Source organism: Pipra filicauda, unplaced genomic scaffold, assembly GCF_003945595.2.
Source record: "Pipra filicauda isolate LSUMZ 115617 unplaced genomic scaffold, ASM394559v2 scaffold105_size2325265_pilon, whole genome shotgun sequence".
In the NCBI taxonomy this organism is placed as follows: Eukaryota; Metazoa; Chordata; class Aves; order Passeriformes; family Pipridae; genus Pipra; species Pipra filicauda.
The window spans coordinates 1,960,919-1,976,645 of record NW_024103496.1 but is presented as its reverse complement, the minus strand read 5'-3'; the positions used below and the strand labels follow the sequence as shown (position 1 = coordinate 1,976,645).

The 15,727-nt window shown below is 36.6% G+C and overlaps 1 protein-coding gene across 8 annotated transcripts in view; it reads right to left on the bottom strand.

Moving 5' to 3' along the window:
• Nucleotides 1-15,727, bottom strand: part of AKAP9 (A-kinase anchoring protein 9) — a 113,712-nt gene that overhangs the window by 3,748 nt on the left and 94,237 nt on the right. For 5 of the 8 annotated variants that reach the window (XM_027749133.2, XM_027749136.2, XM_027749135.2 and 2 more), the window contains 15 exons: nucleotides 15,287-15,427; nucleotides 14,399-14,902; nucleotides 13,902-13,965; nucleotides 13,054-13,172; nucleotides 12,054-12,245; nucleotides 10,960-11,148; nucleotides 10,129-10,276; nucleotides 9,173-9,392; nucleotides 7,607-7,757; nucleotides 6,039-6,707; nucleotides 4,159-4,358; nucleotides 3,179-3,287; nucleotides 2,128-2,313; nucleotides 1,433-1,633; nucleotides 802-1,034 (listed from right to left, as the gene is read on the bottom strand). In XM_027749133.2, the coding sequence (XP_027604934.2) occupies nucleotides 802-1,034; nucleotides 1,433-1,633; nucleotides 2,128-2,313; nucleotides 3,179-3,287; nucleotides 4,159-4,358; nucleotides 6,039-6,707; nucleotides 7,607-7,757; nucleotides 9,173-9,392; nucleotides 10,129-10,276; nucleotides 10,960-11,148; nucleotides 12,054-12,245; nucleotides 13,054-13,172; nucleotides 13,902-13,965; nucleotides 14,399-14,902; nucleotides 15,287-15,427 (3,326 nt within the window). The remainder of the gene's footprint in view (nucleotides 1-801; nucleotides 1,035-1,432; nucleotides 1,634-2,127; nucleotides 2,314-3,178; nucleotides 3,288-4,158; nucleotides 4,359-6,038; nucleotides 6,708-7,606; nucleotides 7,758-9,172; nucleotides 9,393-10,128; nucleotides 10,277-10,959; nucleotides 11,149-12,053; nucleotides 12,246-13,053; nucleotides 13,173-13,901; nucleotides 13,966-14,398; nucleotides 14,903-15,286; nucleotides 15,428-15,727) is intronic. The other 3 variants (XM_027749134.2, XM_039379883.1, XM_027749137.2) reach the window with 1 other exon arrangement.

Below are 15,727 nucleotides of genomic sequence, written 5' to 3'. Positions count from 1 at the left end.
CCCTAAGAAAGACCAGCTATTGTCCAAGCCTGCTTTCAGCTTCACCTCTGCAATTCCAGTGATTCCAGAGGTGCTGCATAGGTTGAAGTGGACAGCAAATGGCTCAAGCACCTAAGCAACAGTGCGTCAGCATTTTAAAATGATATTAATTATACTTTTTTGCCCTGTCACAGCCCCAAAACTGCAACTGCAGAGTGCTACGAGTAAAAACCTCACTTATAATAGGTACATGAATAGTTCTTTGAATTCAGAACAATAGCAAGCAGAAGTGCTTGGGGATTCAAACCTTTGTGAAGGTTTGTTACAACATGGTAGTACAATGCAGTAATAAACTTTACTTTTTCTTCCTTGTTGATTCCTCCTTATCCTTAGTCTTGTGAAATTCAAAGGACTGCCTAGATGGAGAAAATTAGTTCCTAAATCTACATTATACTTATGTGTAAGAATTTAACCTTTAAAGGAAATGAAGTTGCAGAAAAAACCTTTGCAAGTAAATGCAATCCCTAGAATTGCTAATATTTTTTTTTAATATTATGACTTTATCCAGTATACTCCATCAGTGATTATCAAATACAGAGCCCTCTTCAACTACAATCAGACTGCTTATTCCTATTACAGATTTTACCATGCTCTGCTCAACTTGTTACCCTACACAGTATCTACCTATATTCATGAATACCAAAAACACATCATTTAAACAGGATAGAATATGACAAGTTCTAGATTTCACTAGAGAGCTAGAAAAGCATTTATTAAACTGCATAGTCACATCTGTTCAAAATATTACTTCCTCCAGTTTACCTTGAAATTGCGATGGACACTCTGACTGCAGAGCGAAATCGTGTAAAACCCTTAGAATGATGGGTGATGATTTCGAGGTCTGTGTAGGAGGGCTGTCCACCCATCCGTGCTATGAGGGCCAGTGTGGCTTCTTCACACTCCTGGAATCCGCCTAGTAACAGCAGCAAATATTTTTTCTGATATATGAGAGCTTTCCGAAAGCTCTCTGCTCGTAGGTATTTGCCATAAATTCTCTGCAACAATTAAAAAAGACAAAAGGCCCCATAAGCTCCAAGAACGACTATGGTTAGAAGTCTTTTGACACCGTTACTTCTACAGCATTTCTGTGATTATTCATTTCTCGCTATCATGGAGAAAACTGCACTGCTGCTCACACTTGTTGAATGCAGCTTCATAATGTGAGGATCACCTAAGTAGCAAGAAACAGAGCATACACAAAAGGACAATGTAGGTGCTTACATGTCATTCCTGGGGAGAAAAACTAACAGTCTGGTATCTGAGGATGAACATTTTAAAACTGAATTAATACCTGTTTACTTTGAATAAGCAGAGTGAACACAATGAAAAATAGGCCCAAATAAAAATGAAAAAAGTAGCTGCAGTTACTATGTGGGCAAAAAAGTCTTCCTACCCTTAAAACAGCATTTTCAGAATCGGATCCCAGTTCTCTGAGGAAAGTCTCACTCCTGAGCTCTGCTCTCAGCTTGGAGAGCTCTGCATCGGCTTGTTTCAAAGATTTCTGCAGTGACAGCCTTTCTCTGTTCCAAGTTTCCTTCTCAGAGGCAACAAGAGTATCAATATTAACTCCAACATCCGATGAGCGCCTAGAAGACTGAAGACAAAAGAAACTGAATTTGAACCACACAGTTTGGAAAAATTTAAGCTGTGTTATTCTAGTAGTTGGTTTTTTATGAAAAGCTCATAAAATTAATGAGAGAAAAACTATCCACTGACTGGATCTGAGGCCATCCTTGCATTCTGACACCTGAAAAGCAGTGAGTTTAGGAGCTCGATCAGTGTCCCAGAAAAACACAGCTTCTCCAAAAAAACCCACACCCTCAGTTGGATCATACTAGCTTCATGAGCCTGAAGTTATCTGGATCTATTTGCTACTTAACATGGTGATGAGATACAGATTGAAAAGTGCATTTAAAAGCAAAGAGAAGTTAACAAAAAGCAGCTGGGTAAAATCACAAAGTTTACACTAAACACAGGGAGCTGAGATACACTGACCACCGAACAAGAACAACTCACACCCATTTACTCCGCAGAGGGAAGCCAAGACTCTATACATAACCCATTACATCAGCACCACTAAAGACATACGTAGTCTCCAGAAGGTTGTCTGTGCTGGTATCTTCTCAGTTCTTCTTCCAATTTCATAACAGCATTCCTCAAATTATTCTTTTCTTCACTCAGTTTGCTGACAAAGCCCGTCAGCTCAGCATTTTGTCTCAGCAGCCTCTCAGTCAGTGAGCTAGATGGAGTCCCAGGTGGTAGCACTAGCTTCAGCTACAAGGAAGAAAGAAAACCAAACACAACTTGTATTAGATTAAAGTTGCCAACTTGAAAATGACTGGCTTACAGTGAAAAACTTTTTTAGATAATGACAATAACTTTGTAGCAACTTAATGTATTGTTTACATGTACACTTTATTTAACTGTGACTTCCTTGTCTACACTTATCCTGTACGTTATAATAGAATGTTTTCATACAAGCTCAATTGTACCAGCTATAACAATATGCAAAGCTTTTCTACTATGTTTATGTTTATCTAACTTTGAGGAAAAGAAGTGTCTCAAAGCTTTTTTCAAGTCACTTTGAAAACACTTGCTTAAAATACAGGTAAGGACCAAGCCAAGTTCACTTAAAAATCAGGTATTGCTGAACTCTTTGTAACAGACTGCCTCACTTCATTTTTTACACCAAGTGCATGCTACTCAATCTTCAAATGGCCTTTCTGTTGGTAAATACAGGGCAGTTTAAGCAAATGTGTTGTATCAACACAATACAGTAAATATTAAATGTTGCTTTTAATATCAGGAAGTACTGAGCAAAATTTCCTCAGTTACAGGAATACCGCTGAAAGGAAAATATCTTTTCTTAAAGAAAAAGCCATGAGGTTAAAAATTTTATAATGAAACTGAAAAGTTTTAATTTGAAAGTTGAAAAATCACCTTTAAAGTATTTAAAATTGAAAAAAAAAAAAAGGAAGGGGTTTTTACACTTTACCAACTCCACTCAGAACATTTACTGGAGTTTTCCTTTACAAAGCACAGACCTGAATAAGTATAGGCTTAACAAACTCCTTGCTAGTTTCTGCTCACAGCTCATCATCCAAACTCTCCCACCAAAGTTACAACATTGCACTCTCACCTCTCCCAGACAGGACAATCCAGGCAGTATTTTAAGTTCAGAAATAACTTCTTCAATAGCACTTTGTACTGCAATGAAATCTTGATCATCTGCTGTTTCAAACTGTAATCTGAAACAAAAGGGACAGTTTCAACAGCAGGTGCAGTCTGACACCATGAGCCAGCCCAACAGGACTTTCCATGGATCCCTACGCACTGGGTCTTTAGCAAGTCACTTCAGCACAGTTACTGGAGACATGGCAACATTTTCAAGACTGCCCAACGACTCTAAACTAAATTGTCTCGATTTGATAAAAAATGTGTATAGAAGAACAGCTTCCACTCATTTGTAGACAAGGATGTTCTACATGAAGCACATTTAAAATAGTGGTTCTGCTTCCCACAAATCTATTGAATCTGTGTGAGCAAAATCTTAGGGTATTTTCGAGATATACTGCATTCTGCTTTGCCCAAATGAATGAATGAATGTTTAATATTAAATTACCATCACAGCAAAATAAAAACAGATTCAAACCTCCCATGGACCTGGTACTATGTTATTTTTTAATCTTATGAAGATAATGAAAAAAAAAAGAATCAAGATCAGTTTCACTTTACCATATATTTTTTTTCCTGGGGTTGATTCAGAACAATAATCCCTATATTCATCCCCTTATACATTATGAATTATTTAATTACTGAATTGTTTTAAATTCATCTACCTACACCATACCCAGATAAACCTTATCACTTTTCAGAGAAAAAAAGACAATACTGATATGACTTCTAAAGGATCCTGTTAAACATGTAAGATTTAAAGCAGCACTTAATCCTCTGTGATCCTGTCTTCCATCAGTATATCTCAAGTAGCAGCATACACTATAAAAGTAGAATAAACCCAAACTCAATTAAATCCTGCAGTCTGTGGATTATGATTCAAACCCAAAATATTAGCTTGCTGGTTGCTATTAACAAAACCAAACAGCTGAAGACTGGTCAAACCTGCTAGCAGCTTTCCGAGCCAACTGCTTCAGCTTTGGAGATGCACTTTGCAGAGTTTGTCTGACTTTTTCCAGAATTTCAGTAGCAGCAGAGAAATCTCCTGTCAGCGTGCGGTAGGTCAATTCATTTGTCTCAGCTCCTTCCATTTTTTGCTGGAGAACCCAATTTCTTGTTCTGTCATTGGGTGTATCCCAAGTAGTCTGGAAAGAAATATGTGGTTTTATATATATACGGAATGTATGTGATCCAGTGCTGTATAATGAAAACATATGATTCTGAAACACAACCAGAAACTGAAGAACAAACAATTCTGACACAGAAAGAGCCTTAGTGTGACTACAGCACTGCTGTAGTGTACCCCTAAACTATCATTTGTGAAAGGTATAGTGTGATGTCTTTCTTGACTAAGATCTAGCAATCATAGAGCTACAGTGTGAATCCAGTCAGCAGGAAGTCACCAAGCCTTTCTGTTTCTTCCACCAGCAGCTACTTTACCAGTGGTACATGGAATTTGGGCAACTGGGCCTATGTGTTTTGGTGACCAATTCAGTGCCAGAAGAAGAGAGGCTGGAAGGTCAAGGTGGTCAGTCCACAGTCACAGGCAACCACACCACCAACGCTGCCACAAGGCAAGCAATGCCCTGAAGATATGTTCATCACTAACAACCTCCGAACACTGCCATGGAAAAACTGCTATCCCTCACAAGGAAACCTGAGTCCACGGCTCTGCCACTGGCTGTTTGACTACAGTGTGACACCAAAGCAGTGTGTTGTAAATGTCACAGGAAGCAGCAGGAGAATCATTATTTGAAATTCCAGGCAGATTCTGGAAAGCAGATTATACTGTCTGCTGATGAGGACGGGAAAAAAACCCAACAGCTGTTGTCAACCTGATCCACAGGAAGACTATTCACTGACCACAGTGCTGGCAGTTACCTCTGTGCAGAAGAACAAGGTGCACAAACTAAGCATGGCAGGAGGGCTGCTGATGTCACAGTTACCAATATGGTCAACATCCTGCCTCTAGCTGTAAGTAGTTTCAAATGTTTCAGAAGATTAAAACCAGTAGCCAAATTAGATGGAGAGAAAAATCTCCTTCCTGGCTCCACAGATAGATAACTTGCAAAAAGCATGGAATGATGCCAAGATGGGCAAAAACATGGCCAGCAAAGAGGCAAGTCTCCTGTCAACCCCTTCTGTGACTATCCACAAATCACTCACCCAGCAACACTTAGCCTGTACAGGGAAGTTTCTAAAAGTTTTAAAAGTAATTTAAAAATAATTTTAAAACTTCCCAAACTTTTTATGAGAGAGAAAAGCAACAGAGTTTCCAACTTGCATTCATCAAAAAATTAGGATAAATAAATTCTTAAATTGATTTTTTACCTTTGTTTCTTTTTTCTATTTTGTTAGCTAACATACACATACTCATGCTTGTTTACTCATTTATTTATTGAAGCTGTTGGAAGATCACTTTTAAATGTTTCAAAGACCCTTTGTGGTTTATGAACTAAAGATTAAGGGCACTGACCTGGAGCATTTCTTAGTAGGAATAGCTCATTCCTGCAACTGGTTGCAGGGAATGTTCTTGTCCTATACTGAGACACAAAGTGTGTGTATACATCCAGATACATTTCTCCTGCTCACGCTCCTCCTTACACACTTCTATAACTTCACTCTCAGGAGGAGGTGTGTGAATAGTTTTAGGTAGCAAACTCAAATGCTTTCCCTTTCCCTTTCTCTGGTGCCCATGTTCTATAATCTTCAGGCTATTTCACAGATTGAGTAAAGGCACAGAGACACACAGTGTTAACTGAGCAAAAGAACTAAAGCTAAATTGCATATTTCAGTATTACACATTGCTTTCAGTCCTACCGTACCTCATTCGGATTGTGGCTTGGTGTCCTTTCAGCTTCCTTTCTTCCTTCGTTCTCCTGCTCTTTTTTCTGTAGATCTTGGATTATTTCCTGCAACTTCTTTGTTTCATTCCCTAATTTATGAACTTCTTGCTTCTTTTCTCCAAGTTGCCACTGAAGGTCTTCTACTTTGGACTCCAGTTCATGAAGTTTCTTCTGTGCTATTATGTTAGCATCTTGTTCTGCTTGTAATGCTTTCCTGTGCATCTGCCTTTCTTTCTCCATTTGCTGTCTCACTTGCACAGATTCCAATTTATACTTCTCCATCTCACTTACTAACTCCACTATACGGTCATGTTTGTCATCCATTTGTTTCTGTAGCTCTTTAAGTAATTCCTCAGATGGATTAGGTGTTCCAGCTTGCCCCTTATCTTCAGCACTTTGAAGCTGAGCACATAGCTCCTTTTCCCTTTCTAGGGCACTGCTTATTTCGAGAGCTCGAACCTTCTCTGATTCAAGAAGCACCTGCAACTCAGAATTACGGCCTTGCTCACGTGACAGCTGGGCAGCACTGAGTGCTTCTTGGGATTCGATTTTCTGTTGCAGATCAGTTGACAGCTGTTTCTCTTGCTCCAAAAGTTTAGTTAACTGTAAGTTCTTTTGTTTTTGATCTTCAAGAGAAAATTTTAAATCCTTTCAAAAGAAAATAGAAGAACCGATTAAAGCCATTTGCATATACTTTTCATTATCTTCTGCAAATTGGAAATCTGCTACCTCTACACATGTTGCTCTTAACAGGTTTTGCTATTCGTAATTAATGCAACAATACTCTGAATGCTGCAGTTACATCTGATACTAAAATATATCACAGGTATCTTTATTCTAAAATCAGATCATCTCATAAAAGACTCGTTGTAACACATATTTTATACTGAGACACAAAAAGCTGTACTTCTGAAATTGAAGCTGGCCAGCTGCTTTTACTTTCCAAATCTCTGAAAATGATTTTTCAACTTCAGATTTCATGATGTGAATAAATCTATGCTGTTGAAACGATTGCTTTTTTGTCTTAATACTTGTACTAGGATACCTGCTCTCTCCCTCACTATATCAAATACTGTGGAGGTACCAAAGAAGCTACTAATGCATTTTCTCCAAAGGTAAACTCCCTAGTTTGATTTTCATGAGGTGAAACTGCTGACTTTTAAAATGGAGACAGACAATATGTCTCCTTAAATAATATTCTTAAACACTATATTTTATGAGTTAGGTTGTGGTGGGGGCTGGGTGTAGCCACATTAGCAGTATCCTGTCTGGTGGAATAACTGAGGGCCCTTACAGAATCTCTTAATCTTGGCCCTGAAAAGCATTGTAGAATTCCTATTGATTTAAATGGAACGTGCATCGGGCCTTTTTCTTTCTTTGCCACACAGATTCTGTACATCTTTCTTCAGCTCTAAATGATATAATGCTGCAGTTGAAAACAGAACACGGAGCATGCACTGGACAAAAATGTAAGATGAGACGAAATATTAACCAAAACAATATATTTCATTCCTTGATGTTCCAGGCCATTTGGGATTATGGAATACCTCAAGCTCTTCTCTTCCTCTTTCCTCATTGCGTTCTATTTTAGCTTTTTCCTTTTCCAAAGCCCACTGCAGCTCTCTTGATTTTTTCTGTTCATTGGCCATCGTATCCTTGAGAATATCTAGCTCAGCTGCTTTTTCTTTAACTTCAGTCCTAAAAGAGAAACGATCAACCCTTACATTAGGCAATGGCTCTAATCCTACCACAGTAAGGTCAGTTACTTGATATTTATTCTGTCTTGTGCACTGAAAACAGTGTAGTACAGTAACAGAGAAAAGCCTATTTAGAAAAACAAGACTAGCTCAAAACCAGAAGAGTTGCACAGCTCAAGAACCACAGAGTATGTCCATCCTGATATACTGGTAGCTGCCATTTTTTATTAACTTGTGTCTCAGAGGCAGTTAGTGTTCAACCTAACCCAGTCACTGGCCAAAATCTGCAAGAATGTGCTTCTTGCTGCCATGTGTCTCAAGAGAAGAAATTTATACTGGGGAAAAAAAAAATCTATGACCTGAATTTTCATTTTTGCAAATCAATTTTGCATCAGTTTGCAAAGGAATTTTGCTCCTGATAGTCTGTAAAGGCTGTAAAGTAATCTTTAAAGTAATCCTAATTCAAACTCCAGATTAATTTGTTAGCTCTGAGCTGAACATTAAGATACTGTACATGGGCACATCTCTCTGGTACAGGCATAAATAATAATGGCTTTCTTAAGTACCAAATATTTTGCCTGTTACCTCTGCTGCCAACCATGTCAAAGCAACACTTAAGAGTACTTATGGAAGTACTTGCACAATCATCTTAATTTTGGAATTTTTTTCTCCATATTCAGTTTTAGAAGCAGAAAAACCATTAATAAATATGGTCTACTAATTAGCTCATATACAGAAGCCTACTGTGTCAAAATTTAAAAAGAAACTTGATATTAATAAATCATTAAATCAAACTAAGAATGGAATTACATTTTTTACTGAATGGAGAAAAAGTCTATTTTTTTTCAGATATGTTTTACAAAAAAACCGAGAAGCATTTACATTACATGAGATCAGTGCCCTTAATAAAATCAGTATTATGATTTCAGATTAGGAAAACGTGGTGGTTTGAGACCACCACAAAAATCCAAAATTCAATTTCCAGGCTTCCCCCACCCCTTCCCAATATTTTATCTCAACACCGAAGAGAAATTTTCAGGCAGACACCTCTATAGGGGAAAGGGGAAGTATATATACATTTATTTTACACAAATAAAGTAATGCTGCCTCCAAGCTTAGGCAGAGTTGTGGGGCTGCAGGGCCCCCCAGAAGGGAAGAAGGAGGCCCTGCCACCCCTGGGCTTTCTCTCACACACCCCCACATACACACAGCAGACACAACTTCTGCCAGTTGTGTATATATGATTTTTCAGCAGGAGCAAACAAGACGAGCGGTGACTGGCCCTCCAGGGGGAACTGCCCTGGCATCCAATCACTTCTAGGCCCCCCGGCTCCCAGGGGGGGCAATCTCAAACCATGACAGAAAGAGAATCTTCACAGTCAACACAGAAAGCTGAACTGCCAACTGAAAGCCAACCTGATGGTTTCTAGGTCCTTGAAGTGCTTGTGCTGTGCTTTAAGGGTTGCTTCAAGCTCTAGTTTGGCTTGTGCAAGTTCATTCTTCAGCTCTGCGCCCATCATTCTCTCTGAATTCAGCTGTTCCTGAAGCTCAGCTGCTCTGTCCTTCATACTCCGGAGCTCCACTTGCATCTCCAGTAGCTGTAACTGCTTCTGCTGCATATTATACTCCAGTGTTTCTAATGAGAATACCATCAATAGGGAAATTATTTCGTAAACAAACACTGTCCAAAGCTTTCCCTAGCCAGAGCATAACCACAAGGCTATCATTAAGAGTGATATTTTAAAAAAATATATTCTTTCATAGGTGGAATAAAAGCAAAATCATGCCTTTTACACTTGAATACCTTTCACACTTTCAAGAAATCACTTCAACTCCTGAACTTCTTAAAGGCTATAAAACGTGTGCAACCATATAATACGCAAATTTGGATAATGACTAACATAACTGAAGTTAGGCATGTTATATATGCATACTTATGACCCAATTTTTGTGACTAAACACTGACAGTGAGCTTTAACTTAATTTTAAAGTATACCTGCTCTCTGAATTTTTTGTTCTTCGTTCTAATTGCTTCTTAGTTTCTGCATTATGACTGACTATCCAACTTAGACAATTTCAAATCTGTTGAACCTAAACAGTGAAGCATATACATGGAAAATAACCTTAAAATACAAGCTCAATTTTTATAGCAATTGAATATAACTTTGTATCACTTTCAATTTGATACAAGTCATAAGAACACAGATTATATCTTAATTTTTTCAAGATTAGTTGAATAAGATTGAAAAAGATGAAAAGTATGTATGTTCAGAACATGTGTCAAAATCAGAGAGCAAAGAAAGTCAGCATTTTTGTAACTTATAACATTATGAGCACTTCCATGAAAGCGTTTGGAAACACTCATATATTACCAGAGAAGTCACCTTGGCTTTTTGAATCAATCTCTTGTTCTCTCTTTGGATTACTTTTCATCTGAGCATGCAACACTTGAATCTCCATCAGCAAACTTCTTCTGTCTGCATTCTGAAGACAATCCATTGCTGCTCTCTGGTTAGTAGCCTATTAGCATTAGAAACATTTCAAAGTAAAACTCCAGATTTTATTAGAATATCTAATTAGAATAACTAATAATAATATAATAAAAATATAATAATATCTATGATGTTGATATCACATTTACTTATATATTCATAGTGCATACACACTCAAAACATTTTCAATTAAGTCAATATTACAATATTTTGAAGAACTATTTTTTTATTTCTTTACTAGGCACCAAAGTTACAGAATGAGAAGAACTATCAGTTTTCCGGCAAACTGTAATATTTCTTACTAATTTCTTCCATGTTTCAGACATGATAACTGACCTCTCTCTGTCCCATAGCAGCCTTAGCACTTCCTCTTCTTACAACTTGCTTCATATATACAAGCTACCTTTTTCTCTTACACAATGTAAAGTAATTCTAATTAACTTAATGACATCTTGCTCAGGACAGCTCTGTTTAATTAAAATTGATCTCTGAAAGCTGTATTTGTATTATAACTCGTGCACCCCAAAGTCTCTTTTCCATACCACATAACTTTTTTTTTTAAAGACACCACTTCTCCCTACAAGTCTGACTTTGTTTTCACTCTTAGACTGTCAAAACTACTATTAATACGTATATTTTTAATGGATTTATACATTCAAAATTAAAATCTAACGTAGACAAACACTTTGACTACAGTATGGTTTATATTACCTGCTCTTGTAGTCTGTGCTCTAACTGATTCATCAATATCACTGCATCTCTTGTGCCCAGTTCTGCCAGTTCAGTTTGAAACGCAGCAAGAAGAACATTTTGTTCCCTCACAAAAAGCTGTTGAATAGCACGCAGAAGTTCTCCTCGCCAGTCTGAGACATCTTCAGGAGGCTCAGTACTTGCATAAATCTGCAGTGGTATAAAACAAATTTAATCAGCAGAACTGAAAGATTACATCATTATAATTTTATGTAAAGTGTGTATTTTCAATGGAATATTTAGCTTTTCTTACTAAATAACTGTATAACATTAATTCATAAAAATGGATGCATTTATTGTATATGTTATGATTTCTTCTGCATTCACAAATGCTAAACTTTTATCTGTGTTTTAGATGGAGGCGATTTAGCTTTTTGTAACTGAAAGCTTAGGCCTGGGTAGTTACTATTTATATTATTGTATCACATCATTCTTTTAATTTTTATGTTACATGTATGTTCCTAGGCTGTCACAGAGCTATGTAGCACTGTGCAGACGTTGTGTATGAAAAAGATTTCATTTTAAATGACATGAAGTTAATCTCCCCACTTTGCATGCTAAAGAAAATGCTGAAATAATACAAACTACCTACATACATCCAAAAGTCTAACTGGGGTAATTTAACAGGCAAGTAAGTCCTTAAAAGTTTTAACAGATTACTGATTAATACTATGTTGTATTTTAAATAATTCTCTCACTACAACATCTCTCACTACAATATCTTTTTAATAGTATCTAAGTTCTACTACACCAATAAATAACATCATTAAAAAATCTACTTTAACTGCTCCTGGAATATGCTTTCAAAATAGAATTCTTTTTAAAAGGTGGATCTATACAGTCAAAAGATATCAACGCACAGAAGAATAAATACAAGCTGTAAATTAAGACAGACTATTACCATAAAGTGCAATATGCAGTTTTACAGCATATTTTTAAAATATTTTGCCTTGTAACACTATATTTAAGCATTTAAACCTGAACTGTGAACGTGCCTTATCAGGTTATCATAAATTATTTTTTATTTAGATAGGATCTTATGACATCATTTATACCTCAGCTTCTCTATGAAGTTGCATTTTTGCAATCAGATCTTTCAAAGATGAAATGGTGCTTAGAAAAGCTTTTCTTTCCTCTAGCCAAGGTTCTGGCTCTTGCTTATGAGGTGACAGGTCTCTTTCACCATATGGAAATTCAGTGAGAGACAGCACCTGTATGCCTTCATGATGGACTGCTCTCAGCAAACCCTACAATAAATGCAAAAAGAAATCAGTAATGCCAGTAACAACAACATATAATAAAACAAACAACAATAATAATAATCTTATTTCATACATATTGGAATATTTGTACTTCTAATTTGATCAGCGTAAAGAAACTATTTCTACTTCCCCATATCAAAGATGGACGTTTCACTGAGTTACTAATATCTCTCAAATAGAAATTTATTAAATAGGTGTATTTTTCCTCAGTTTCAAAAGAAAATTTCCAGTGTACATCTGTCAAATCAATTTTTAATTTTTTAGCATAGTTGCTGATGGAAACTGGCATTTTAAAAACAAAGTCTTGGGAAGCTTCCAAGTGAGCTTTGCAATTCATTTTTTGAAATTACTATGAAGCTGGGGCTTTGTCACAAAAGATCTTTTTTTAAATGTAATTAAAGCATGATACCCTTACTGTTTATAATAAACATGTATGTTTGTTTTCATAACATAGCTACTATTCTAAACCTATACCAATAGAATCTATAAAATTACGTAACATATGATCATGACATTATCATTAATATAGTTTAACTACAATAAATTATAATTAACAATAGTTTTATTTCTCATAATCATAATTGAGAACAAGCAATTTACAAAATTCATATTTAATCTCATTTAAAATGCAAAAATGTGCATCATTGTTCAGAATTATTTTGTATTGAAATAGTCAACACTAAAACTTATCTAAAAGGCTCTCTTTTCACTGGATCAAGCAGCAGCTAATCTAAACTTTTGTTTAGTATCACTCTTGTTCCATTAAAAAAAAAAAAGATCAGGTCTATTTTACCTTAATTTTTTTTGGAAGTAAATCAGCTGAAGTTTCACCTTCATCTATTCCTTCAGATATTGTGTCGGATCCCTGGGTCTGAGCAAGATATATTCCTTGACTCCAGTCTGAACTGGAGTCTAAAATAAAAGGACAGAAAAACATTAAAGCTGGATTACTGTGAAGCTTTGAAGAACAGGCATCAAAACAGTATTTTTCATTTGTTGTTGTAACAGGTAGTTGCATGTCACTAAGGGTTGATTCTAAGCCTGGAGACTACCTGTTTTATAGTTTTTCTTCTTCAGTTTCAAAGAAGCAAAAGCAAAACAGAACTAAAAAAAAACAAACCAAAAAACCCAACCAAACTTAAAAGTCTTAGTTTAGTTTTAAAGGAGAAACAACTACTTACACAAACAATTCTGCCAAATGACCCCCTCTCAATATGCTTAGCCTTCCCCTTGAAAAAGATCACAGTAATAGTTTTTATTGCTCATGGAGAAGTCAGCACCTGTTCTTATCCCCCACTGCTAGGGAGCTGTAGCTTTAAATACTGTCAAGAGATGATGAAGCTACGCTGAAGAGATAATGTAATAGGTAAGAAGAATATAGGAACTACAGTGGGAAGAAAAAAAAATTAGCATCTGATGCCTCAAATCAACCCATCTCCGCTTTAGACATTTTCCTTTTGTAGCAAATTATCAGACATGGCACGCTCAGCACCTTTTGATTGTGCAACAGGCTTCTACTTCTCTCTGGGGAGTAGTTGTTTTGATTTCTTAGAGCACAAACTCTTTAACAGAAAAGTTAATATCAAAAAAGCAGATTTAATACATAATGCTGTTTGAAATCTATAAAAATTTTTTTCTTACCACTAGAACCTCCATCTCTAGCTTGATATGGTGGAGAACGTGCTACTCCAGAAACTGGGATTCTCTGTATTTAGAAAAGAAAACAATCCAATCTTTAAACACCCCTCACCCCTTTAAACACTCTCAATAAGGGACTGACTTCTAAGAAGCAGGAAACAATGTGAGCCACTTTATTCCACTTTCCCTGCAATCAAAGTAATAAAACCAGAGATGAGAAAGATGGCATTCAACAATACACTTGTCCCCACTTGACAGAACAGAACAGGTTCAAGGCAGAAGCACAAGGAAGCACCTGATCATTGAGCACCCTTGCAACTTAAATTGCTGAGGAAGGGGTTCACAGTTTCTCCCAAGGTCATGGAAACTATTAGAGTACTTAAAAGCTTTATAATGAACATGGAGCGGTTTACGCTTAACAGACTTTAAATGGAAATTTTTGTAGAAAGAGAAAGAACAAGAACTGAAGCAGTTTAATGAATATAAAATAGGATACACACCTCTTTGGCTCGTAGAGTTTCTATGACTTCCTTTAAGGTATTACATTCTTCAGTCAATACTTGCACTGCAACAAACTTCTCTCTCTTTAATGCTTCAGATTCAGAGATATGCCTTGTCTCCATGTCCATGATTTCAGCTGCATGGAGTTCTTGCATTTGGTCAATTTTTTCAGTAAATTCTCTTATGATCTCTGCAATCTCTTCTGAAGAACATTCATTTTGCAAATCAATTTGGATTTCTGCATTTTTAACAGAGACTGGTGAAGTTTGCATACAGCTGTTGATTTCTGCGGTCTTGTCTGTTTGCGATGAGGAGCTTTTTCCAATTAGAGAAGACTCACGGGTTGACAAATCACATAACATTTCTGCATCCTTCTTGCTTTCAGTTTTTGCCATTTCCTTGTCCTTTCTCAGGTAACTCGCAAGCCTCTCTTCTGTTTGAACTAGATTCTCTTTAACTTTGCACAGGTCTTCCTGAAGATGTATCAGATTTGCCTCTTTTACCTGTAAATATGGAGAATCTCATTTGCAGTCCTTCCAAATACTTAAAATATCTAAAATCCAAGCAATCCTCTAAACCATTACAGCTCGGTTAAGTCCTATTTTAATGCAGTTACGACACATGGCATCAAAAATTATCTCCTAAGAAATACATCTGTAGATCCACTGTTGCACTGCAGTGGACTGTAGAACTATGTACTTTGGCAACAAGTGAAGACCTGATCTACAGCATCAGCTCTGTTCCACTGACAGTAGGCACTTACTGATTGTTTTTCTTGGTGGCATTCTTGGTAAAAGATATAAAAAAAACTATAGCAGGCATATTTGCACACTAAGTCCAATATAATCAGTTGCTTTAAATACAATATGTAACAATCTGGTTCTTACTGCTAGTTCTTGTTGAAGTTTTTCTGCCTTTTCTCTGTAACTGCTCAGTTCTTCCTTAGCAGCAGCTGCCTCTTCTTTAACTTGTTCAAGTTCATTCATAAGCACATTTTCTTTTTGACTTTCAGTGAGCTGCGCTCCAACCTAGATGGCAACACAAGATAGGGGAAATGGTAGAGAATCAAGTATTATCAGCACTGACCACTTTCCCACTAACTTACAAAACGAAAAGACCATAGGGGAAAACAAAGGTATGTTATTTGGATTAACACAGCCTCAAAAAATTAAGACTAAGAGACCATGGGAGGAAAGACTATCTTCTTACAGTTTACTGAACTGCAAGCAGAAATTGCCTACACCACACAGAAGGCACTGGGAGGAAGGTCAACAGAGAGTAGGAAATGAGGTATGATAATATTATTTAATTTACAAGACATTTATGAC